General features: G+C 38.5%; 1 protein-coding gene and 1 pseudogene across 5 annotated transcripts in view; one reads left to right on the top strand and one right to left on the bottom strand.

The window, feature by feature from the left end:
* The first annotated feature begins 338 nt into the window (after positions 1–338).
* SORCS1 (sortilin related VPS10 domain containing receptor 1) overlaps positions 339–27909 on the top strand; it is a 656026-nt gene continuing 628455 nt past the window's right edge. For all 5 annotated transcript variants that reach the window (XM_049790574.1, XM_049790573.1, XM_049790572.1 and 2 more), the window contains exon 1: positions 339–1026. In XM_049790574.1, the coding sequence (XP_049646531.1) occupies positions 469–1026 (558 nt within the window). In that variant the 5' untranslated portion in view covers positions 339–468. The remainder of the gene's footprint in view (positions 1027–27909) is intronic.
* Positions 16898–17016, bottom strand: LOC125995251 (uncharacterized; annotated as a pseudogene).

Here is a 27909-nt window from a genome sequence, read left to right as displayed (position 1 = left end):
AGCGCCGAGCCCCGCAGCACAGTGGGGAGCTCTCCGCACAGCGAACGTCCGCCGCAGCTCCGCCAGCCCAAGGGGGAGGGAGGGTCGGCGGCTCTTCCAGTGCCCGCAGCCGTCCGCCGGCGCGCACGGCGGCTCCGGAGATCGGGACTCAGAGCCCGGAGCCCCCCGGCAGCGCCGCCCTCCAGCCCGCGCGCCCGCGCCCGCTCCGCCCGCGTTTCCATTTGGGCTCCACCCCCGCGTGGCGGCGGTTCGCACGGTCCGAACCCCAGCTCGAGCAAAAAGCCCAGCCCGGGCGAGCGGCAGCCACCTGCCCCGCGCCGCCCGCTGCCGCCCGCTGCCGCGGCTCAACTTGCATGGAGTTGGGGTCCTGAGCGCCTCTGCCCCGCCGCAGCCGGCCAGCGGAGTGCCCAGCGCCGACCACCTGCGCTCCGGGACCCCCTTTTCCCGCTCCTCTCGGTTCTGGCGGCGATGGGAAAAGTTGGCACCGCCTGCGGCTCCCCAGCCCGGCTGAGCGCGCTCCTAGCCGGCGCGGGGCTCTTGGTCCTCTGCGCCCCGGGCGCTTGTGGCCGCGGGGCTTGTTGCCCCCAGCAGCACCCCAGTTCGGCCCCACGCTGGGCTCCGAATCCAGGGGTCTTCTTCCACCGGGGCCCTCCAGGCAGAGCTCCTGCCACGCCCCTGTCCCTTCTGGGGCGCCCCCTGTTCGCTGTGGCCCCCGGAGACCGAGCCTTGTCCCTGGAGCGGGCCCAGGGCCCCCGGGCGTCCGTGGTGATGGCTCCGCGCTCTGTCCGGAGTAGAAGGAGCGGAGATGGTCCAGGCAAGGCAGAAAGGGGAGAGGGCGCAAATCGAAGCCCCCGGGGAGTGCCAAGGGAAGGCGGACAGCGAGAGCCCGGGACTCTGGAGCGGGACCCTGACAAAGCCACTCGGTTCCGGATGGAGGAGCTGAGACTGACCAGCACCACGTTCGCGCTGACCGGCGACTCTGCACACAATCAAGCCATGGTCCATTGGTCTGGCCACAACAGCAGTGTGAGTAGAGATTAGGACTACCGAGGGCAAAAGGGTTGGGGAGAGCTTGGCAAGGGTTAACGTCCCTTGAGTGTTCTGATGGAGAATTTGAGGAAATGGGAAGGGTGGTGGGTCTGGACTCATAAAAGATCCTGCAAACTAAAGTATTCCCCGCACTCCTCCCGCAGGAGTTAATGTTCCCCACTAGGAGGTGGAGAGACAGTACCTGCTAACCCCCCATTCCCCCCAGCACCCTCAGTCCACTTCAAATCCTGAGCCAAGCTCCAACCCAAAGGATATATCTATTCGTAGTCGGATTTCATTGGCAGCGCTGGTGCAGAATATAGCAGATCAGATAAAGGGGGCGCGGGTGGGAGTTTGGGGTTAAATGATCTGAGTGTGGGGGTGAAGGGGTTAAATTTCCAGGCCCGCTGACATTCCCTCAAGTGACTTTCCTTTTACTTGCTAGACTTAAGGATCAGCTCAAACAAGATCAAGAGGACTTTATTTGCAGCTTTACATTTGACTCTTATGCAGAACTCCTAACCCTTTCTTCCCCGCCCGGGGAAGGGAAGTGCAGGATGCGAAGGTGCCCTTAATGCAGAGCATCTTTCTGAAAACCGAGTGGGTGTGAGGTTCAGGAGGGGAAGCCCTCTCTCTGGCATCTTCTAACAGCATCCACCCACCAGTGTGTTTGGAGAGCTGGACCTTCCCAGCCTGTGAATGAGTGGTTGTTCTCTGGCATCATCGGTCCCAGGATGGTCAGATATAACAGTGACAACAAGTCCCTGTTCTCTTGCCTTGCTGACCCCCTCCAGTCAGCGCCACTCACATAGAAAGCCCTCCCTTGATTGCAGTATGGCAGGAAGAGAAAACTGGAGTATGTGGTGTGAAGTGGGGGTGAGGGGGGAGTACTTGAGTTTGGTGATCTGTCAGGTCAGGATTTTTTTTACATGTTGGGGAACCTTCCTTCTTTGGAATCTGAAGTAGCGTGTCCAATTTTAAAAGGCGACTGGGAACTTCGGTGAGCTGAACTAGTAAAGATTCCCTTTTGATGGTTATAGCTGAGACTGATTTAAAACTCTGGAAACTTCTCCAAGCTGCCCAGAAAGCAAGGAAGAACATAATAATCAAGAATGGGTAAAATGAGGAAAATTTTTGAACCAAGTTTCCATGTCCATCAGTTGTTGGAGATTGCACTGTCTGTAACATGCACATTCTAGGCAGCCTTTCCCTTTCAAAATGTTTTCAGTTGCAATTGCCAGAAACCTTCCTAGCAAGTGTCATTGAATGAGTTGTGTTCATTGTCATCTTTTTAATGAAAGGTGCGAATGTATTATGGTATTAGTCTGTCATCACTGATTTCTTGGTTTATATATACATATACGTTTGTCAGGTAAATTATGAGAAATAGTTTTTTGTTAGTTTTTTTCTGTCTCTATCTTGAAAGCAGCAATAGGATTTCCCCCAGAATTCAGCCCTATGACAGAGATTTTGATTTTATGATCCTCACGAGTGTTTTACTCAAATAAAAGAAGTCAAAATTCTTTCAAGTTCATGAGACTCTTGCCCTCATTTCTCACCTTAACTATCATAGCTTTCTTATCATAACCATGAAAATTAATCTCGCAGTTTGAACTTGAATCTTTTTAAACCAATTAAATAACTTCCGTGCTACTTTAAGTAATTAACTCAAAGCTTCTGGCTTTAAAGGGAAAATTTAAATACATCAAACATATTAGGTCTTGTATCAAGAAGTAGAGGACTTTGAAATTAAACTATTTTTGGCTTTTAATGTAATTCAACTTGTAAAATATTACTCATTGAATAGACCTCTGCTTTAGTTCATCTCTTGGAAGGTCTTGGATAGAATGAGAAAAGAAGAGTACATCTTTGGCAAATTTTAAACCCTATTTAAGAAATGTTGCCAAATCCTGACAACAATTTTGAAGTAGTACTTGCAACACCACAGGGTTTATTGGGGTCAGGATTGAATGGGTGCCATGCAAGAAAATCTGAAACAGGCAATAATCAAGGTCATCTTCAATTTCTGAACTTTGGAATGTATTGAGTAATAATATTTGTAATCTCTGACGTCTCTTATTCTATAAGAATATTCTTCAACTTTCAATCATGCCCACTGACAAAGATTTTTTAAAGTTGGTGGTAGAAGAAGCAAAATGCCCTAAATGTAGGTTGTCCAAACAAAGTTGGTAAGAATTCATAGGAGAAAGATGGAGAAATAGCACAGTGGTAAGGCATTTGCCTTGCACTCAGATGACCCATGACACTCGTAGGTTTGATTCCTGGCATCCCATATGGTCCCCCTAGTCTGCCAGGAGTGATTTCTGAGCACAGAGCCAGGAGTAACCCCTGAGCACCACCAGGTGTGGCTCAAAAACAAAACAAAACAAACAAACAAAAAGAATTCATAGGAGAAACCAAGTTTTTTTAAAATGTGTTTATTTATATGTATGTATGTATGTATATAAGTTTGTATTTTTAGTGATGGGGATCAAGGTCAGATCTTCACACATAGAAGACAAGAGCTATTATGTTTTAGAGCTCTATGCTATTTTTTTAAATGTTATTTGTTTATTGGGGTGTAAGCAATAATGCCCAGAATTTAATCTGGGCTCCATTCTCTAGAGTCACTCCTGGAGTGCCTAGGGAAACATGTGTGGAGACTGGGTTCCAACAGGTTCACTGCATGTAGGACAAGGGGCATTCAGTACCCCTATATTTTCTCTCCAGTTTCTTTACAGTATTTTACTATTAGAGAGACTAGAAAGGAACTTTTATTTTATTTTATTTTTATTTTTTTTTTGGTTTTTTGGGCCACACCTTTTAATGCTTAGGGGTTACTCCTGGCTAAGCACTCAGAAATTGCCCCTGGCTTGGGGTGACCATATGGGACGCCTGAGGATAGAACCATGGTCCTTCCTTGGCTAGCACTTGCAAGGCAGACACCTTACCTCTAGTGCCACCTCGCCCGTCCCAAGAGACTAGAAAGGATCATTTTAGGACAGCTTTGTGACTTGGCATCCACAGTATAGACCTGAGTTTTGTTTATGTGTGATTTGAACTCCACAAGTTGATTGCCATCAAAGCCTGAATTTCTTCATCTCTGAAACACTGGTCAGGCCTGTGAGATTGATTACAGAGGATGATGTACTGTGCTGGGATGCATGCATTGGAGCTATAAAGTATCAGATACTCCTTTGGAACTTGTGCTTTCTCCCAGAGGGGAAAAACAATCTACAGACCTAAATGAATGGCTGCCCTTATTTACATTTGCATGTCTTCCACCTCTTTTCCCCCATATAGTCCCAGCCTAATTCATTTAGGGCCACAGGCCCTAAATCATATGCTCTGAACCTGTCACAACTTCAGCTAAAAGCCTTTGCTAAGTAAGGTTTCTGATTACAATAACACCTGCATTAAGAGTGTAAATGTATGATAATTGTAGGCTGCCTGTCAAACCTGTGAGGAGTTCTGGATAGTTGTCTCACCTCCTTCCCTCTTCTTTCCTGCCCCCTCCACTGATTGGACCTGTACAATTGTATAAAGACATGCCTTACTCGTGGGTGAGATATGACTACTCTATACAGTAGTCTGGCTTGATGGTAACTGTTGCTAGAGTTGGTGGAACACCTGTGGGGGAACTTTTGGCATGAAAGGTGCTGGGTATGAATCATTTGTCATGAGCTTCGTGTCTTAAGCAAGAACATATTGTTCCTACCCTACTCCTCTGAGGCATGCTGTGCATGGATCTAAATTTACAGAGAAATTCTTACTTTGTTAAAATATATATTTATCTATATATGTATGTGTGATGGGGCATGTGTTTATTTCCAAGGAATTTTAAATGCGCTAACAGTCATTAATCCTTACAAAAATCCTCTTTAGTAATAGGTAGGTGGTAACTGTTAATATACTTCTTTTTTCATATTTTATATTAGAGTTGAATTTAATATTTCAACTCACCACCTTGTCCCTTTCTCACTTGAAATATTGTTAGAAGCTGCATTAATACAAGCTTTTACTTGAGATATTTTGCCGTTATATTCTTAATACTGTATTTATTATAAAGCATGGTACTTGATTATTTTTCATGTACTTCTTTGACTTTACTTGTCCTGGGACTTGTTTTTTATTCACCCATAGTATACCACAAACCTGGGTATGTTTTAGATAGGTGCCTTGTATTTACTATCTCCCAAAACTTTCACAAAACATATAGGGACTATATATGTTATTACTCCTATTAAATAGAGGAGAAAACTGAAGCTCCCAAAAGCTTAATGACCCACCTACCAATAAGCTGCAGAAGTTCAGTGTTACTGCCCAGACAGACTCCTGGGTTTATTAACTTCACGATTTCCAAGAATGCTATGGCATGCACATAAATACATAAAAATCCAGGTGGGCCAGAGAAACATTGATCTTTTGAGAATTTATATTCTAAGCCATCCTACTTTTGGGTGGGTTTCAGATAGTGATAGAGAAAGTAACGCTCTTAGTTGCAAGTTCCATCTCCTTGCTAGATGCTAAGCAAGACTTAGCATCTACCTGTCACATTGCCTTCAGTGATGATTTGGTTGTTCTCTCTTCCACCCACCACCTCCTCATCTTTAGTGAGATGTGGAATCCACACATGGTGATTCCTTCAGCATAAAGTAACCTGCCATTATTCAGATTTCAGAGAATGTATCTTTAAGGACCAGATCCCCTTTTCTAACTTAATTACAAATATGATTTTATAGAGAGCTTGAACATAAACACTTACTATAGCTATATATCTTGAGAGTGTATTTTTTTTTTGCATTTGACTTGACTTTTGAAAAGTAAAACAATAAAAGATTTAAATTGTCTCTATCACATCCACAGAACTCCTCTGCTCTAGCAGTGAATTAATGTTAACAAAGTGTGGCATGGAAGACTATGAACTTGTAGCAGAGAGATTTGAGTTTGAATTTCAATACTTTACCTAGAGAACCTTTCAATTCTGTGAACTACTATTTTCCCCAATTGTCTTTACAAGGCTTTTCTTTAAATATTCCACACTTTTATGAAGTTCGTAGTATATAGCCAGTGCTCAAGAAGCTCAACATTTTATTTTAGTTGGAGAAACATTGTTTCATTAGTAATTAAGAGTCTAGGGTTGGCTTATGTTTCCTACTCTGTGCAAAAATTATATTTGATAGCTTGTTAAAAGTTGGTGACTTTGTTTTCATCCTCTGTAAATGACACCAGCAAGTAGAGCCCCACTGAAATTCCTCAAGGGCTAAAATTAATTTCATAGCTTTCCTAACTTGGGTATTATGTTCTTACCACATTGAAGTAAATTGGATATGAAGTGACAGGGGTGCAGAAAAGATGCAAAGATCTATATACAGTGGATCAATAGTGAACCAGCTTTTTATTTCTCATAATTCCTCCTTGCCATGGTTCATATGCATATCTATTTGTAGGAAACCAAGATGTTTGAGATTAGAACAAGCAACCATTCCTATGTGGTTTTAAAAAATAGAGTTTTTGTTTTATTAGATTTATTATATCACATCTAAATGTTAAGGAACCGCTGTCTTTGGACAAAGATTGCTTACAGCAAAAGTAGAATATAAACATCTCTTATTTTAATGGGATTTTCTAGAATAAACTGACTGGAGTGTTGACTTTTCAACTATATCTACATACTTTTAAAGAGATTCTAGAAACTCATAGTCTTAGTAGAAAATGGATGATCTGGTTTGTTAAAGAGAATAATAATGTTTCATATTTAAGGAAAGAATTCCACCTGGCAGCATTATAGTAAGGATCTTATACTACTTATTGCATTTACTTTAAATTCTACAAATTTGCATTTTTTACTCTATCGGCAGAGATAATAGAAATAATATGTAGTGACATATTTGAAAAAAAAAAGATGTCTGCCTTTAGAAAGCTTTTATTTTTCCCCAAAATAACTTCTAAAGAGTCATTAGAATGTGGGGGAATGTCCTAGGAGTTTGAAAAATGGATACTGACTTAGGTGGTGCTTAAGTTTTATTTCAAAACAACTGGACATTTAAATATTAAAAACATTTAACTAATTTATGGGAAATATTTTCAAGGATAGTTGGAACTAACCAGATGGGTGACTTAAGGTCAATAGTAGGGATATAAAGTCTCCTGTATCTAACTATGGAATCAACCCATATTAAATATAAACTATGCCTAAGGCTTTAATTCAGAAATGTTTTTGCAAACACTATTTAAGAAAGAAAATAAATGCACATTAGTCTTGTAGTGAGCTGTAATATAGGTCAAACCCCTAAAGAAAACAATAGCCTATGAGATCACTTTAAATACATGGATGCCCTGGTTTGCACTACAATCTTGATAGGAATCATAATGTTTTCTCTATAATATGGACATTTTCCACACATATTTCACCAAAGGACTCTGTTTAAGTTCTGTTCAACATTATCACTGGCTAGTCTTTCCATAGGCTAAATAATTTCTTTCTCTGCCAGATTAGATTGTGTCACTTAACTTAATGTTAAATATTTTTCTCTTTTGTGTAGAACTCAATTAGTCTCCTATATATCTCACTATAAGGTATGGAGAATAGAACTGTGTGTTTCATCGAGGGAACTAACCAAACAGTGATCCCAGGGTGGCCAATGGGGATTCTTGAGAAGAGAGTTCACGTGGGCTGGAGCCCGCTTCATGGAAGTGCAGTAGTTTCCCCTGGGAACTGTGCATTCTGCTCAGATAAAATGGATGGAATAATGAACAGTGATGAGAAACAAAGGTAAAATCTTGCTGTGTACCATTTAACAGGAAAGAATAGAGACTATTCTAAATGTAGGAGTATGAGGGGGAGTGAAGAAGTGAAAGCTCTGTAGGAAATCCTACATGGACTTTTATACATGTATAAAAGATATTGTGTCTATTTCTATAGCACTCCTGAATGTTGTTAAACTGCTTTACATCAGCTATTGCCCATTTTTTTCTCAGCAAAATGTTTCAGTTTTTAAAGATACTTCTATTACTATTTTATTCTCATCATGGTCCTGTGAGGTAGCGAAGACAAATATCATCTACATTCACCAACAGGGAATCCGAGCATTGCTATAGAATAAATCAGTAAAACAGAAGTGTCAACACCCTCTTGTCACACTTTACAGCTGCTTCTTGTTTGGGACCACTCACTGCTGGCTTTCTACAGGCAAGAGGCTTGCTGTTTGGGAAAAAGAGGTATAGATATTTCAGTTATAGCTCTTTCGGTGTTAGCTCAACAGTACAAGCCATTTGTCCTAGACTTTGGAGCAATTGGTCTCAGGAAAAATCATGCACTGGGAATTGTTTGATAGAGGGATATATGTGTGTATTATGCATGTATATGTATATATGCATATGTATACTCATATACATATATAGGAATCAGTATCTCTTTTAATTTGTTTTATAAAAAGAAAGACTACTTGAAAATAATATTAACTGTAGTCTCTATTATGAAAACTTAGAACATTAAGGTTTGGGAGCAGAACTTGTTAAGCTGAAGGAATGCCTGTTGATATATGAATGTGAATTCTACTTGTTCAAGGAGTATGATTGAGTGACTAGCCATTGCTTTTTCTATTTCTTATTTGGGCCTGGCAGGTAGTATTGAGGGATGAAGTAAGGAGAGGGGTTTAATAGGAGTTCCTAAATAAAAGGTGAACTCATTTAGTCAGGTAAGATGCCATATATATAATATATATATATATAACTAATAATAATGTTAGCATACAAACCACTGATTTAGTGAACAGTTTCCTTGGAAACACACTGTAAAGCATCATTACATTTTTACTAAGTCCATTCCCCGCTTTAAGAATCTGGCGAGTTGGGGTATTGGGCTATAGCTCGCTGTGTTCAGGCACTATTTCACTATTTCTGTGCTCTGGAGTGCCCCCTGAAAGTACATAGCAGACAGCAGAAGAATCCACTAGTTGGCCACATACAACAGCTTTAATTGCTGTATTATACGCTAGTTGTCCAGGATAACTTCATTGCATGTGTGAGGCCCTGGGATTTACTCCCAGCAGTGTGGGATGGATGGGAGAAGGCAATGAAAAAATGAAATAAGCTAGGTCTTTTTCAACTTAAATATACTTAAGTCAAGGCATAAGGAAATTGCTCAATCACCAACTAAAAGGTGACAGAGTTGAAATTTGAACTTTACAGAATTCAGTAAATTTAATCTTTAATAAAACCATTTAGTTTGTTTCTGGCTGTCTTTGAAAGATCACTACAAAAGAGAAGAAGAGGAACACTTGGTGGAAGGGACATATTTCAGGGTTTTCTTTTCCTTGTTACTCAATCTTACTAATAAGATGTACTTTCCTTGGTGATAAAATGCTTCATGATGTAGCTTGATCAAAACCCTAGTCTCCCTTCATCCTCACAAGTAGCAGGCTGGGATTATTAATATATGTCTTCTTGTTATTCTGGGAGGATGTGTGGGATGTGCTGTTTAGTTTCTCCCTGATGCTTAATGACCCTCGAGTGACAGCGAGGACATCATCTATGCTCTGGAAAGAATGTGCATATAAGAATCTTGTCTGACAGCCAACATCGTTGTTGTGTCCTAGACTCAATAAATTGATGCCTCTAGTCTTACCCCTAGCTGGTATAATAGGGCTATTAAACATGAAATTGTGCACCACACATATTTCTGCTACAGGTTTCTGTGGTTTTAGCATTTGTGTCCCATTTTTGTGTATATGTGTGTGTACGGAGTGAAGATGCTAAGGGAAGCCAACTTCCTTTCCTTTAACTCAGCACCCCCACTGTATGTGTATGTATATATATATATACATATATATATATATACATACATATATATGGAGAGAAAAGGCTATTTTAGATATAGTTATGACTTTGTTTAAAAAGTGCAGCCCATTTACCCTTAATTTGCATTTTTCTGGTACAGTGGAAAAGATGTTAACTAGCAAACCATGATCTCTCCCATAGGTACCTAGAACAGTGTGTCTCAATATGTTTGCCCACATTAGACCTGCTTTTTAATTTGCTGAAGGGACTACAAATAATTAGGTCTTAACAGCATTTCTCAACCTGGGGCCATATATCCTGGAGGTCCACCAGGATATTCCAAGAGAACCTCCAATGAAAGCCACATAAATGGTGGTGGTGATGGACACATGGGAATTAAGGAACCAATCAGAAAAAAAAATGGAAACTACAGGAAGGAAACAAGGTTGGAAATAGAGAAACACTTTTATAAAATCCTAAAATTATGTTAGTAATACAATTTAAAAATCACTCCCAGAAATTTCATGTATAAATTTTGGGGTGAGTATACTCACCTAGGTCTTATGTCACTATATGTGATTTTTCCCCACCACCACCCCTTCCTCTCAAGTACAACTGAAGCCCACAGCTTATACCAGCTACTCATTATAGACTATGAAGCCAACTTTGAAGACCTAGAACAAGTTTCAGAAGGAAAAATGAATAATGGTAACAAGGATTAGCACAAGATTCCTCACACTGATGACATTGATGGAGAGTTTTCTACCATCTAGGATTATCTCTTTTGCCTGGCTATGCATATCCACGGCAAAACCTGTTTTACATGACTGAAATAGAACATTATATTATTAAAATTTTTCTTTTGATTTTTGGGCAACACTCATGGATGCTATGGGTTTACTCCTGGCTTTGTCTGTACTCAAGAATCATTCTTGGCATAACTGTATGGGATGGTGGGGATGCAACTCTATATAAAGCAAACACCCTATCTATTGTGTATCTATATGGCACCAAAAGCACGTTAATTTTTAAATATAACAATTTTTTGGGCCACATCCATTTGATGCTCAGGAGTTACTCCTGGCTAAGCGCTCAGAAATTGCCCCTGGCTTGGGGGGACCATATGGGACACCGGGGGATCGAACCACGGTCCTTCCTTGGCTAGCACTTGCAAGGCAGACACCTTACCTCTAACGCCACCTTGCCGGCCCCTAAACATAACAATTTTTACTGATTGGTTGGTGTTCCCAAACATTCCACTATCCATTAGATATGTGAACTTATATAATTAACTAGGTGACTCTGGCCTTTGTTATGTGATTATTGGAAATAATAATAATAGTAATAATAATAATAATATCCTTCTGGTGTGACTTCTTTATTATTACTGGAGGCTAAATGTAAAATAGTTTAAATTAGTATGTGGCACATAGTAAGCAATAAGGGTTAGATATTTTATTGTTATATTTATTATCCTCATTATTTTGTTAGTATTATACCAGCGCTAATAATACTCAAGTGTGACCTACTAAATGATGTTTGTAATATGTTGTGCTTATGATATAGCATCTGTTTCTACAGTTATAGCCTTTAATTCCAGTTCTGTTTCCTAATGATTAGGCAAGGATTCTGCATTAGTGTTTTTGGCATCTCTCTCAACATTTTTTTTGCATATAATACCTGTGATAGGAATCTTTCCAGATTCAGTTAGGGGTGTGTGTGTGTGTGTGTGTGTGTGTGTGTGTGTGTGTGTGTGTGGTTTATGGACCTTTATGGAGTAAGGTTTTTCTCATACTAATGAAACATTTTGATACCAATTAGGTGCTTTTAAATTCAACTGTTAGGAGTTTTCTTCCCAGAGAAAGTATTGGATTTTTCCAGAACAGTTTCAGATCCCAGAGATTTAGGTCTTTGTCTACCATTAGTACTCCCTCAGTTCAACAAGGTATTTGTCCTGCTTAAAAGTACAAATTACCACATGTGCTCTACAGTGAGCAACATTATATTGCAGGTTCTACAGAACTTCTTGCATTTGATACGGGGAAGATTACTTCTCAAATTGATTTCACAAAATAATGATTTTGTGCCCCCTCTTAGTTTTCCACTTTTCCCAAATTTCTTTGTGTTTAGTTTCCCAAAAGTTATATCTGTTCTATTATTTTGAGTGTTTACGGAAAAAGCATTCCAAAATCACCATTAATTAATTTCAGTAATTTATAATCTTACAGTCTCCAGGCCTGTCTTCTCTAAGAAATCTAGTGAAGTACTGAAAGTTTAGTTTTTGGTTCACCCAAGTACCAGCATCTATAATTTATGGCTCCTAAAGCTGCCATATTAACTCACCAAAAGATAAAGTTATCATTTTTATCACAGTAAATTGGAAATCTGTTTGAAACCGAGACAATGAGCATCTAGTTATTTCTTATAATAAATAAGAGTATCTGGGGCTGGAGCAGTGGCACAAGTGGTAAGGCATCTACCTTGCGCGTGCTAGCCTAGGAGAGACCGCGGTTCAATCCCCTGCTTCCCATACAGTCCTCCAAGCCAGGAGAGATTTTTGAGGCATAGCCAGGAGTAACCCCTGAGCGTCACTGGGTGTGGCCCATAAACTAAAATAAATAAATAAATAAATAAGAATAAAACATCTTTCTTTTAAATATTTGCTGGTTCATTTTTTATTTTTATAGGTAAACTGATTTTTCACATAGATTAAACAAATCATGACCTTTTATGTAAATATTGCATATCTGTCACTTAAAAATTACTTATTTAAATATGTGCATCAAATTGGAAAATTGTCTAAAGAATACCAGGAAAACGGAGGGTTAGGGAGGACAATTTGGGGATGGGAAGCCCCCCTGATTTTATGTAAATATGTATCTAAAATATTATTGTCAACAATATGTAAGCCACTATGATCAAAATAAAAATTATATTTAAAAAAATAAAAAATAAAAAAATAGGATATATGCAGTGTGCATAGGAATTTGCTCATAATTTTTGGTTTTACTGTAGTCTGGTCCTCCAACAGTCTGAAGGACAGTGAACTGGCCCCTATTTAATAGTTTGAGGACCACTGTTATAGCGTTTCAAAGGGTAATCAGAGACTACTTTGAGAAACTCTCTGCCATAAAACATGAGAACCTGGAATAAATAGATAGATACATTCTTGAACTCTTATAATCTCCCATGGTTAAATCAGAATGATATAATATGTCTAAACAGACTCATCACTATTGAGGAAATTAAAGTTGTAATCAAAAGTCTTCCCCAAAACAAAAGTCCAGACCCCAGATAGATTCCCAAATAAATTCTTTCAAACCTTAAAAAAAAAAAAAAAAAAAAAAAAGAATACCAGGAAAAGAAACAAAAGAACAAGTTATCAAATAATGCATTGTGAGTTACATGAAGTTTTGTTTGGTTTGTTTGTTTACATTGTTTTCTTATATATCTCAAGTGTTGTAGAATTTTTCTGGAAGTCATATCTAAAATGCCTGTATTAAATTAAATATATATCATTTTATATATAAATTATGCACATGTATATTTTCCATGTATGTATGTAAGTGCATATTACTTACATATTCTTATATTGTAATTTACAAAAAATTACAGGAAGGGTAAAATTAAAATGTTGCCTATATTTAAGCAGAAATGGGATTTAGGATATTTTTGTTTATAGTTTTGCTGTTATTTCTCAGCAAACATGCATTGCTTGAGCTATTTGAAAAAGTTATTTAAAACTTAAAGAAAACAAACAGCAGAACAGAGTAAGTTTGTGAATTTGACTTCATTGGAACTGAGAATTCTAACTCAACTAAATTGGCCAAAGCGCTCACATTCATGGTATCTGATTTCCCACTATAGTTGGGAGAGAACCCATGCCTAAGACTTTGCAAAGCAGCAAGCTTAGGTTTCTTTTCGAGTTGTGAGCAGCAGGGACCATCATGCCTTTTGTTTATCATACCTTCCGTTGAGATTGAGAGACTACACACTTAGGAAATTTCAATGGCCTCCAGTCCCCAAGAAATGAGAAGGTGTTCCTATTTAAACTGACTTGAACTTGGTTTGCATTTTTGTTTATGTGTACAGTAAGTGCATATTTTATGTGTAGGTGATTTATACTTTTTCACAGCAAAGCAGTCACATACATTAAGTTTCTACTATCAAAAGCAGAATATGAGGGACCAGAGCAGTGGTGCAGTGGTAGGGTGTTTACCTTGCATGCAGCTGTACTTGGGAGGAACTTTTGTTCAATCTTCTGGCATCCCATATGGTCCCCCAAGCCAGGAGTAATTTCACATAGACAAGAGTAACTCCTAAATATCACTGGGTGTGGCCAAAAACAAACTAACAAAAAAAGTGGAATATGATATAGTGTCATGAGGCCAGGGGAAGGATGTGTCATGGTGAGATCTGAGTGAAAGACATTCAGAACAAAGATAGAGAAAAAATAATAAAAAGAGGCAGAGAGATAATGGGAAAAAAAGTTAAAGATAAAGAGGAAGTCAGGGGATGAGAATATGAGAACATTTGAGAGACAGAGAGACAAAAAAGCAGATAGAGAATGAGGATTAAGAATATTGAGGACACCTAGAAAAACTATTTTGGATACCAGAGGGAAAAGAGAGAGGATTAGGGAAAAAGAGAGGGATTTATTTTTTGGTGATGGTGGAACAGCATTGAGCCATTAGTGGTGGGATTGTTGACAATTACACACATGTAGAGTTGTGACACTAGACCCCTAGAATTCTGTAATATTAAAATCAATTACTTGTTAATGGAAACATTCAAAAACTTTTCATAAAAGAAGTGGAGAGAGAGACCCCTTCCAGAGAAAAGCAAATTGAGATACCAAAAAAGTAACTTAGAAGAGAAGGAAAAGTATCAGTGAATAGACAAAACATATTATCCACTAATTGAAAGTGCAAAGAAAAACATATAGCTAGTCTGCTGCTTCCTTCCTCCTCTAGCAAGAAACATTCGTTTCCTGGTCCTTTGCTTTTTCAGCTGCATGATTGCATACCCATTGCATCATACTATGGACAGAGACAGCCACTATGGTAGTTCTGAGAACAGTATATACTATACAGGGAGTGGGAGAAGGGATATATATATATATATGTATATATATATATATACACATATATATATTAGTTATGCATTTTTTTATTTTTATTTATTTTATTTTATTCTTTTTGTGGTTTTTGGGTCACACCCAGCAGTGCTCAGGGGTTATTCCTGGCTTCATGCTCAAAAATTGCTCCTGGCAGGCACGGGGGACCATATGGGACGCCGGGATTCGAACTGATGACCTTCTGCATGAAAGGCAAACGCCTTACTTCCATGCTATCTCTCCGGCCCCAGTTTTTTATTTTTCTATATAGAAGTTGTTTTTTTTTTTAACACCACCCATCACCAGTGCAACATTCCCATCACCAATGTCCCAAGTCTTCCTCCTCCCCACCCGACCCCCGCCTGTACTCTAAACAGGTTCTCAATTTCCCTCATACATTCTCATTATTAGGACAGTTCAAAATGTAGTTATTTATCCAACTAAACTCATCACTCTTTGTGATGAGCTTCCTGAGGTGAGCTGGAACTTCCAGCTCTTTTCTCTTTTGTGTCTGAAAGTTATTATTGCAAGAATGTCTTTCATTTTTCTTAAAACCCATAAATGTGTGAGACCATTCTGCATTTTTCTCTCTCTCTCTCTCTGACTTATTTCACTCAGCATAATAGATTCCGTGTACATCCATGTATAGGAAAATTTCATGACTTCATCTCTCCTGACAGCTGCATAATATTCCATTGTGTATATGTACCACAGTTTCTTTAGCCATTCGTCTGTTGAAGGGCATCTTGGTTGTTTCCGGAGTCTTGCTATGGTAAATAGTGCTGCAATGAATATAGGTGTAAGGAAGGGGTTTTTGTATTGTATTTTTGTGTTCCTAGGGTATATTCCTAGGAGTAGTATAGCTGGATCGTATGGGAGCTCAATTTCCAGTTTTTTACAAGAAAAAAAAAACATCTAATCCCATCAAAAAATGGGGAGAAGAAATGAACAGACACTTTGACAAAAAAAAGTGCTCCACATCACTAATCATCAGGGAGATGCAAATCAAAACAACGATGAGATACCACCTCACACCACAGAGAATGGCACACATCACAAAGAATGAGAATAAACAGTGTTGGCGGGGATGTGGGGAGAAAGGAACTCTTATCCACTGCTGGTGGGAAAGCCGTCTAGTTCAACCTTTATGGAAAGCGATATGGAGATTCCTCCAAAAATTAGTTATGCATTTTAATAAATCTCTTAAGTATTATATACTTTAGAAATTAGGATTAATGTTCTGAATAGTGGGGAGATAACTTTTAGCCTTTCTTTTTAGACTAGTATCTGCGGTTTTGAAATTTTAACATGAGACTGCATTTCCTTAATAATAAAAATACTAACCCATGTTTTAAGTGGCTGTTGTGTCAGCACTGTTGCGAGTGCTGAGAATACAAAGATGAATAAGGCTTGATCTTTACCCTGGAGGATGCATATTCTGGTAGAAATGGACAGACACATAAACAAATAAATTGCAATTTAGTATGATAAGTGCATAATAGCTGTAATAGAGTTTTGTGCAAAGTGCTATGGGAGCAAAGATGAGTGGGGGACAAGTCATTTTGTCTGAGAGTAGGAGGCAGGCTTTAAAGGGAAGTGACATTTAAACTGGGTCTTTATATAAGATCAGAAATTTTGCAGATAGAACAGGGCTGGGTAGGAAAAAAGGTCATGTCTGCCCATTTTAAACTCCTCCCATCTGAGGTCTGAGGCTCATTTTAGGTTGTTAGCAATCAACAAATTCGACTCTTTCTTAATCATTATAATACCTAAGATATCTGGAACTACAGCTCAAAGACTGTTTAAATATTAGTCTATCTTCCCATTTTAAATATTATATTCTGTAGTTGCCTAAAATTGAGCAGAGAAATTTGATTTTCCCAAAGGGTTAAAATACATTTTGGATGTTTCTACACAAACATATATGTGTATGCATATAGTTGCATATAGTTGAACAGAACAGTTTTTTTAAGCCTACAGCACCTGGTATTCCCAGGCTGTCTCCCATTCAAGTACTAACCAGGCCCGACCCTGCTTAGCTTTCAAGATCAGACAAGATCAGGCACGTTCAGGGTGCTATGGCCGTAGACTGTACAGAACAGTTTTAAAGTATTGTTATTTTCTCTACCTATACTTACATGAATTAAGCACAAAGCCTTATTGAGATTTATTCCTCATTATTTTTCACTTTGCTTTTAAATAGTTAAAATTTAGTGTTTTGACATTTTATTGGCCATATCTTACAAATAAATATGGAGAACCAAATGCATTTGAATGACTTGAATGGTCATTTAGGGCTGTGGTAATAGCATTCAGGATAGCAAGAGAATGTAATCAAGTATTCCACCCTACTATTATCTGTATTTATCTTGTTGTACCTTTCAAATAGGAGTCAATGCATATAGATGATATAAATATAGATTATAGAAAAATCCCAGCAAATACATTTTTCTTTTAATTGTGGGTCTTTTTCTTTTTTCTCTTTAGCTTCTCCAAAGAAAAGACTAGATATACAATGCAGATAAGTCAAAGTATGATTAGAGATCAGAGGAAGCAGAAAGTACTAGAAAACCCCATAAATGGTTGAAAAGTTCACAGCATTTGAATTCTACTATTTTCATGCATGGAGCTCTCAACAGAATGTAATTTGAACTGATGTTATGTAAGGTTCAAATCTAGTTTTCGGATATTATGACTTAGGAATTTATGCTGAGCTTTTGTGACTTTGTAGTAAATGAAACGACTCATGAATTTTTAATTTTGATCTGTTCTCCTGACAATAACTGCATTCAGATAATTGAACTGTACTATGGTCTAAATAATGTGCTCCCAAACTTGCTTAACACACATATAACACATGAACATACATGAAATTCATTTGTTGAAACCTAAGCCTTAGGAAATGTTAATAGGAGGAGGGCCTCTGGAAGGTAATTAGCTCACCATGTTCAATTCTATATGAGTGGACTGTGGGTTCTTATGAAATGGTTTAGTAACTCCCTGGCCTTTTCTAATCTGTGAAGATACAGTGAAAAGGAACAATCTGGGAACTTGGAGGTAGGTTCCCACTAGACTTTGAACTAACTGTGCCTTGCTCTTGAAGTTCATTTAGTTGTTGTTGTTGTTCTATTTCTTTCTATCTTGTTGGGCCAAATCTGGTGATGTTCAGGGGTTACTCCTGGCTATGTGCTCAAGAATCACTCCTGGCTTGGAGAACCTGGGAATCAAACCATGGTTTGTCCTAGGTTAGCGCAATCAAGGCAAACATCCTACCACTTGTGCCACAAATTTGGCCTTGATCTTGAAGTTCTTGAACCATGAGAAATAAATATCTCACATTATAAGGCACCATGCTATGGGATTTGTTACAGCTATGCTAATGGGTTATAAGGTAAGCCCTCTGCCAGTCACCTAAGCAGAGATTCAATTTTCTTATATGAATAGTTTTTGCTAGCTATTTGATCTAGCTTGAAATATTAGGCAAATTTTCAATATTATGAAATTGATATTAGAGAATAATTTACTCTTAAAGACTTGGATGGTTATCCATGAATTTGCTATTTAATCTGTATATGAAATTTATTTTGATTAATATGTGTTGCTATGCTTCAACAAATTAAAGGAAAAATATATTGGGGGTAATAATAAAATAATTATTTCTTTAAAATGAATCACTTTAATCTTCTATCCTAGGAAATGTGTAAAAACCAAGATTACTAATTACAGATGACTGACTACAATACTGTTGCTGAGCAGAACTTTTACTGGCACCATAAAGAAAGACTCTATCCTAGGCTTCATCCATGAATCTGTACAAAAACCAAGATATCTCTAATTACAGAGGACTGGCTTTGAAAATCTTGACTGAGCAGAATGTTCCCTGGCACCATAAAGAAAGACTTTGGGGTTTGACAATTAACAAGTCTGGAGACTGTAGTCAGTCTCATGACAGTATGCTCCAAGTGTAGAGACACCCTGTAGTGCTTAGGCCAAGGGAATTTTCTTTCTAATGTCCCCAATATTTACTGTGCCTATGCAAAATAAACCAAAACCAAAACTTGCCACATCTGCCCCCACTTTTATTTTTATTTTTCTATTTTTTTATCTTTTTTTCTATTTTTCTTTTAATTATATTTATACTTATATTTATAGCTTCTAGACAGGGGCTCCCACCCATTTTTTTTTACAGACAATAGACCATGAATCATCTGGTTCTGCCTCATATTTCTATGTCTCCCTACAATTTGAGAAAACAAATGTGGATGGGACCCAGGTGCCAAGTGGTCTCAGGAGCATTAAGTGGAATTAAAAATGCTCAAACCTAAATACCCAAATCAAAGTCAGTGACAATAGAATGGAGAGACCCAAACTAAAACAAGCTATACACAAAAGGGACCTCTTAACTCTAGCAGTCCAGGGGGCTAAGGGTGGAGGTATGAAAAGCATGAAAAGCATGTGGTGGGGGGTGGTCAACAATGGTGGTGAGAATGGCCCTAATTCACTGTCACTATGTACTTGAAATAAAACTGTGAAAAACTTGTAATTCACATTGGTCTCAATAAAAATTATTTAAAATAAAAGAACCACTTTAGGGGCACAGAAAGAGTATAGCAGGTAAGAGAATTGCTTGCAGGCAGCCAACCTGAGTTTGATCCTGGCACCCATACCTATCCCTGGTGCCACCAGGATCCCTGAACACAATTGAATATGACCTACCCAAAATAAAAACAAAAACTCAACAAATTTAGTAATACTTTACTGCCTAAATCTAATTTGTCTGGGACAAAGGTAAATTGCAGTTTATGGAATAGTTTAAAGAATTAAAAGTGGTTGCTTTTTGGTATTTTTTTGGTATTTTTTTGGGGGGGGGAGGTCATACCTGACAACGCTCAGGTGTTACTCTGGTTTCTGTGCTCAAAAATTGCTCCTGGCAGACTCAGGGGACATATGGGATACCAAGGATCAAACCCACATTCTGAGTCAGCTACATGCAAGGCAAGCACACTAGCACTGTGCTACCACTCCAGCTCTGCATTTTCATATTATTGGTTATATTTTACAAGTAAATAAAAAAATACAATTGCCAATCATTTATTGTTATAGCTTACAAGTTGAAAACTTTTATTTCATCATTTTTGGGGAAGAGCAAACCCAGCAGTGATCAGGAATTACTCCTGACCTGGTCAGGGAATCAAATATGCTACTAGGGATCAGCCAGGTATAAGGCAAGCACCCCAACCCATCGTACTATATCTCCAGCCTTAGATAATTTTTACACTGTTTATATGACTGAGGAAAATAAAAATAAAGACATTATAATGTTATAATATACAAAGGCATCTGATATTGGGCTGGAGTGCTAGTACAGTGAACAGGACCTTCCATATGATGGACCATCTTTTCCTAGCATCCCATATGATCTCACAAGGAAACTCACCAGGAGTGATTCCTAAGTGCAGAGCTAGGAGAAAACTTTGAGAACAACTAGGTGTGGCCCTCAAATAAAATAAAATACAAAACCAAAATGGACATAAAATTTACTGTACACAAAGATCCTCACATTTTTACTTAATATCAATGGCTGGTGGGGCCGGAGAGATAGCATGGAGGCAAGACATTTGCCTTGCATGCAGAAGGATGATGGTTCAAATCCCAGCATCCCGAATGGTCCCCTGAGCCTGTCAGGAGCGATTTCTGAGCATAGAGCCAGGAGTAACCTCTGAGCACTGCCGGGTGTGACCAAAAACCAAAAATATATATATTAATGGCTGGATTTGTTTATCAGCAACATTGAGTAATTATAATAGAGATGGTATTGTTTACAAATTCTAAAATAGTGATCCTCTGCACCTTTACAAGAAAAGTGGCAAGGTATTGTAAAGAAGGTTGGCAGAGGAACAATGAAGTCACAGCAGTTGCCATCTGCATGTTAACTCAAATTAATAGTACTTTGTCCTTGACTTTCCTGTGTCAAATACATACATATTTTTAATAATTGTAAATTTCTAGCCATTAGGTAGGTCCTTCATTCCCTATTCCTTTTCTTTTGCATGTATAATTTTCTCTGATTAGAAAAATATTTGACATGTTTTTAGAAAAATATTTGACATTATTTAACATGCTAAGTTAAATAATTTTATTCTGTTGTTGTTATTTGGGGGGATATGACAGATACTGCCCAGGGCTTACTCCTGGTTCTAATCTTAGGAATCGTTCCTCAGATGGCTCCAGAAAACCATATAGGGGACAGATATTAAATCTAAGTGAGCTGCCAGCAATGCCAGTGCCCTACCCACTGCACCTTTGTTTTTAGCAGTGAACTGCACTGTCTTCCCTAGATAATGTATTTTTATCACTTGGGTATCACTGCTTTACTGAGAATTTCTCCGTTGTTTCTAGTATACCAATTAATCTAGTAGAATTTCATTCACATATTATACTGATATTTAGCATGTAGAAGATTCCTGGGAAGTACATTGAGAAAACTCAAATTCAAAAGAAAAAGGCATTCTACCTGAACTCCTGGAATAGGCCAGAGTGGGTGCAGGAGGTCACCAACTGGAGCAAGTGGAAAGTGGCCATTCAAGGGAACCTGGTGCTCCCAGAACAGGCCAGAGTGAGTGCAGGAGGTCGCCAACTAGGGTGGGTGGAAAGCGGCCATTCACGGGAACCCTGAGCACCCAGAACAGGCCAGAGTGGGTGCAGGAGGTCGATGACTGGAGCTAGTGGAAAGCAGCCATTCAAGGGAAACTTGAGCTCCCGGAACAGGCCAGAGAGTGAACCTGCACTCTCTGGCTTGAAGAGAGTGGTGATAGGTCAGGCTTGACTGAGGATGAGGGAAGGTCCAAAACTCAGAGACATCATCCAACATACTCACATAGAGCCACATCCCGAGAAGAGACCCAGCCCCACACCACAGGTGGCAAAAGCGGCTGAAACCTGAAGGCACTGCACACCAAGCCAAGCCAATAAATGCAAAGAAAGATGGGTAAACATTAACAACAGGGGATATGGAGAGAAATCTGAACAAGTTCCCAAGTCCACCAAAATATGCAGACCCAAGAGAGGAAGACCTAAAAGCAGCCATGAGAATAGAATTCCAAGTCATGCTATAAGAAATGAAAGACACACTGGCCAGAGATTACAATAAATTAATAAATGAACAAATGAACCAAGTTAAACAAGAATTCCTACAAAATATGAAAGACTCCATACAAACAGAAATAAAAGAAATTCGTAAAACCATAGAAAGCCAGAAAAGCAGAATCGCACAGCTCAAGAATCACACAGAACAACTCAAAGATAAACTGCAATCAAAAGAAAACAAAGAAGCCAACAAAGAAATAGAAGGTAAAGCACTGGAAGTAAAAGTCCAGCATTTAATGAACAAAGATGAAAGAAACAATCTAAGAATTGTGGGTATACCAGAAGGGGAAGAAACAGGGAAAGGGGAAGAACAATTGGTCAGGGAGATAATAGCGTAAAATTTTCCCACCCTCTGGAAAGACACATCTGAGCAAATCCAGGAGGTTAAAAGAGTCCCCAACAAAATACACTCTAACAAACCAACCCCAAGACACATAGTAATTCAAATGGTAAGAAACAAAGAGAAAGGTGACCTAAAGCAATAAGGGAGGAAAAAGCCCTCACACAAAGGAAGGAATATTAGAATCAAAATACTTCAAGCAAGAAGACAGTGGAATGGCATATTTAAACAACTGAATGAAAAAATTTTCAACCTAGAGTCCACTATCCAGCAAAACTCTCATTCATATGGGAGGGAAGACTAAAATCATTCTCAAACAAAAATGAACTTGCACTATTTGAGCAAACAAAACTGACTCTAAATGACCTACTCAGAGACGAATTATACAATCCAAACCCCCGATTGTAACAACCACCTTAAACAACACAACTGCAAAACAGCCCTCTCTGTCAATAATCTCCTTAAATGTTATTGGACTAAACTCCCCCATTAAAAGACACATAATAGAGAACTGGATTAGAAAACATAAACCAGATTTTTGCTGCCTACAAGAAACACACCTACAAGTACAAGATAAGCACAGGCTTAGAATAAAAGGATGGAAATCAATTATCCAGGCCAATGGAAATAAAAAAAAGCAGGGGCAGCCATTATTATATCAGACCAAATTGCATTCAACTACTTACTGATCAGGGGAACACTAGACCAAGAAGTGCTAATGCTGATTAACATCTATGCACCTAATGCAGAGCCAGAAAAATATGTATGGCAACTGCTTGCAAAACTGGAGAAACACATAAAGGGAAATATGATAGTAGTAGGAGACTGTAATACTCTATCACCACTGGACAGATCCACCAGACAGAAAACTAAAAAAAAAAAATAAGAGCCCTAAATGAAAAATTAGAAGAACTAGGGCTAATAAATTTATATGGGGCCCTCCACCCCCAGAAAGCAGAATATACATTCTTCTCAAGTCCACATGGACCCTTCTCCAGAATAGACTATGCCTTAGGATACAAATCTAACCTGCATAAAATCACAAAGGTAAGGATCATTAGAAGCACCCTGTCAGATCACTATGCAACAGAGATCAAAATTGACTGTAAAAAGAAACAATGGAGAACATCCAACAACTGGAGATTAAACAACATGCTGCTCAAAAACAGCTGGATCAAAGAGATACTCAAGGAAGAAATAAAAAGATTCCTTGAGACAAACGACAATGAAGAAACAACTTCTCAAAACTTGTGGGACACAGCAAAAGCAGTAATCAGGGGGAAACTCATAGCAATACAATCCTATGTCAGGAAAGAGGAAAACGACAAAATTAGCAGCTTAAAGGACCATCTTAAGGAGCTGGAACAACAGCAACAAAGAAACTAAAACACAACCAGAAGACACGAAACAATAAAAACCATAGCAGAAATAAACAACATAGAAACTAAGAAAACAATACAGAAAATCAACAAGACCAGGAGTTGGTTTTTTGAAAGAATAAACAAGATAGACAAACCACTGGCAAGACTCACCAAAAAAAAAAAAATAATAGGGAAAATACCCAAATAAGCAGGATCACAAATGAAAGAGGAGAGATTACAACAAAATCCCAAGGAATCCAACACATCATGAGGACATATTATGAACAACTATACTCAGTTAGACTAGAGAACCCAGAAGGAAGTGATAGATTCTTGGAAAAATACCAGCTTCCAAGACAAGAAAAGGAGGATTTAGAAAGCCTAAGCAGGCCAATCACTTTGGAGGAAATTGAAACAGTAATTAAGAAACTCCCCAAGAACAAAAGTCCAGGCCCAGAATGTTTTACAGGTGAACTCTATCAAACATTCTAAGAAGAATTACAGGCTCTTCCAAACCATTGAGAATACAGGAATCCTCCCCAATTTCTTTTATGAGGCCAATATCACTCTGATTCCCAAAGAGGGCAAAGATACCACCAAGAAAGAAAACTATAGAACAATCTCACTAATGAACATAGATGCAAAAATACTCAACAAATTCTTAGCGAACCAAATCCAGCACTACATCAAAAAGATTATACACAATGACCAAGTGGTTTTTATCCCAGAGATGCAAGGCTGGTTCAACATATGCAAATCAATCAACATTATACTTCACATCAATAATAAAAAAGACAAAAACCACATGATCATATCAATCAATGCAGAGAAGGCATTTGACAAAATCCAACACCCATTCATATTGAAAACACTAAGTAAAATATGTCTGGAAGAAAGGAACCTTTCTCAAGATAGTTACAGCTATCTATGAAAAGTACATAGCTAACATTATTCTTAATGGTTAAAACATTCCCACTAAGGTCAGGAAATAGGCAAGGATGTCCACTCTCTCCATTCTTATTCAATATAGTCTTAGAAGTCCTAGCAATAGCAATCAGACAAGAGAAGGGAATCAAAGGAATTCAAATAGGAAAAGAGGAATTCAAACTATCTCTTTTTGCAGATGTTATACATGGAAAATTTCCATGATGTTATACATGGAAAACACTAGAGTCCACAGTAAAACTCTTAGAAACAATAAACCAATACAGCAAAGTGGCTAGTTACAAAATCAATACACAAAAGACAGTAGCATTTCTCTATACAAATAATGAAGTAGAAGAGAGAGAGATTAAGAATACAATTCCATTTAAAATAGTATCAAAAAAACATCAAGTATTTCGGAATCAACCTTACAATGGATGTGAAGGATTTATACCTGGCAAACTTCAAAACACTTCAGAAAGAAATTGAAGAGGATCTTGGGAAATGGAAGAACATCCCATCAACATAGTCAAAATGACTATCCTACCCAAACTCCTATATAGATTTAACACAATCCCCATCCAAATTCAGACATCATTCTTTAAAGACTTAGAACAATCAATCATAAAATTTATCTGGAATCACAAAAGACCCAGGATAGCCAAACACATACTAAAAACAGGAAGCTGGGTGGCTTCTGTTTACCTAACCTGAAGCTATACCATACATCCATAGTGATCAAAACAGCATGGTACTTGTACAAAGACAGAGCCTCTGACCAGTGGGTTAGAACAAAATTTCCAGACATAAGCCCCCAGATATACAGTCAACTGATATTTGACAAAAGAGCCAAGAACTTGAAATGGGACAAAGAAAGTCTTTTCAACAAATGGTGTTGGTACAACTGGAAAGCCACATGCAAGAAATTCAAAATTGACCCATACCTCACTCCTTATACAAAAATCAACTCAAAATGGACCAAAGACCTCTAAATTAGACCAGAATCTATAAAGTTTATAGAGAATAAAATAGGTAGAACACTCAAAGACCTACATATCAAAAAGGTATTTGAGGATGGAGCACCAATGGCAAGAACTTTAGCGTCAAACATAAACAAATGGGACTACATCAAACTAAAAAGCTTTTGCATGGCAAAAGAAACCCTACTTAACACAAGAAGGCAGTTAAATGACTGGGAAAAAATCATTTTACCCATCATATCAGATAAAGGGCTGATATCCAGAATATACAAAACACTCAGAAATCTGAGCCCCTCATCCACTGCTGGTGGGTATGCCCCCTAGTCCAACATCTATGGAAAACAGTCTGGAGAGTGCTCAAAGAACTCAGATTGAGCTACCATTTGACCCAGCATTTGCTCTCCTAGGTATCTTCCCCCAAGTTGGAAGGACATTCATTTCAAAGTATGTGTGCACCCCACTATTTATCGCAGCACTCAGTATAATAGCCAAGTCTTGGAACCAACCTCGATGTCCAAAATCAGATGAATGGATCATTAAGATGTGGTATCTATACGCAATGGAATACTACATGGCAGTCAGAAATGATACAATCGCAGACTTTGCAGCAAAGTGGATGGACCTACAATATATTATGTTAAATGAAGTAAGCCAGAAGATGAAAGATAAACACAGAATTATAGCACTGTTCTGAAGCACCTAGAACATACACCTTATATACAACTAATACTCAACAGTCAAATAACAGGGTAGAAACCCCAAAAACTGTAACAATCAACATATAACGGAGATCAGTGCCCAAAACACATGAAAGAGGAACAACACAAACTCTTGACTACACACTATACCACAAAAAAACCAGCAACAGCAGAAACATCAGCATAGAAAGACCAGGTAAGTAATCAGCCTTCTACTACAAAGGCCCATAATAAGCCTTTAGGGATCTTATACAGGATTACAGGTAAAGGATACCATGGGAAACCACTGACTCCAATGGAAGCATTCTATAAAAATATGTTTTAATGCCTTAATCTATCTATATTAAAAATAACTTCTCAGCTTTTCTGTCCACAGGCGTTCTTGGATAAAAAGGGTGGACAATAGGGGCTCAATCACACGAGATACCATACCCAGCTTGCACGTGAATGTCCCAATAAGACTCTTTAACATACCCTTTATCTCTTGGTAATACCTTCACTTAGGACTTGAAGCACGTAACCACCCAAACCACCAAAGCAGCAACTGTGACCTATAGACTTATACAACAGGCCCTACTCATCGAACACATTCAAACAAACTAGCATTTCCTTGCTCTTTTCTCTACTCTTCTCAGTACTGTTTCTTTTCTTTTGATTTTTTTCTTTTTCTCTCCTTTTCTTTTTAATTTATTTTCTCTTTTCTTTCCTGCCCCTTCCATATACTTTCCCCTTTCACGCCTGTGAAAATTTGACTATCCCTTCACCCCACAATCCCATCCAGATTCCTTCCCCACATTAAAACTCTTCACCCTCAGTTCCTATTCCATTAGGCATCAAGAATGACCTCCTACCCCAGCGAACCAGTACCCAGCACCCAAGCAAAGGGACAACCAGTCAAACCCACACCTTGCCCCCTACAAGAAAAGGCAACAAAATCCCCTGCTGACTCATGCTGCGTGCTCCTCCTTATCAACCCTTCCTAATGTGGACTGTTACTTGAAACCGGACTTAGCTCTACAAGTATCCCCCAATGCATGAACTCTTCCCAAGTCCTCTCTGCAGCAAATCTTTTGCCAATCTCAAGAAAGTCAGGTTGGGAGACGAAAAGACGCCGGGGAACCCACACACCACAAAAAAATCTCAAAAGACAATGGGGAAACCTATACTACCATCATAAGTATAAACCCTGTATTACACTACCTCTTTACCTGCTTTTCCCCAAATGCAAGATACTTTCTCGCATCACCTTGTTCTTTTAATTATTTTCCTCATTTCTTAAAAATATTTTCTTGTCATATATATATACATGAGCACATATTTTTTATTTCTATTTTTATCTTTTTTGGGTGTGTGACCTGTTTTTGTTTTCTTTTCTCTCCACCCTCAAATGCACCTGCAAAATAATGTAGCACTATTTCTCCCTGCAAAGGCACACTAAAGAAAGAGGAAATCTTAAGTGTAAAAATGAGCTCTTATTTATTAGGGATAAGAACTCATACTTGTTTACAATACAGGGGTATCTCCCACCTTGAAA

Source organism: Suncus etruscus, chromosome 17, assembly GCF_024139225.1.
Source record: "Suncus etruscus isolate mSunEtr1 chromosome 17, mSunEtr1.pri.cur, whole genome shotgun sequence".
Lineage (NCBI taxonomy): Eukaryota > Metazoa > Chordata > Mammalia > Eulipotyphla > Soricidae > Suncus > Suncus etruscus.
Note: the sequence above shows the minus strand (reverse complement) of the source record. Positions and strands in the feature narration are given on the sequence as shown.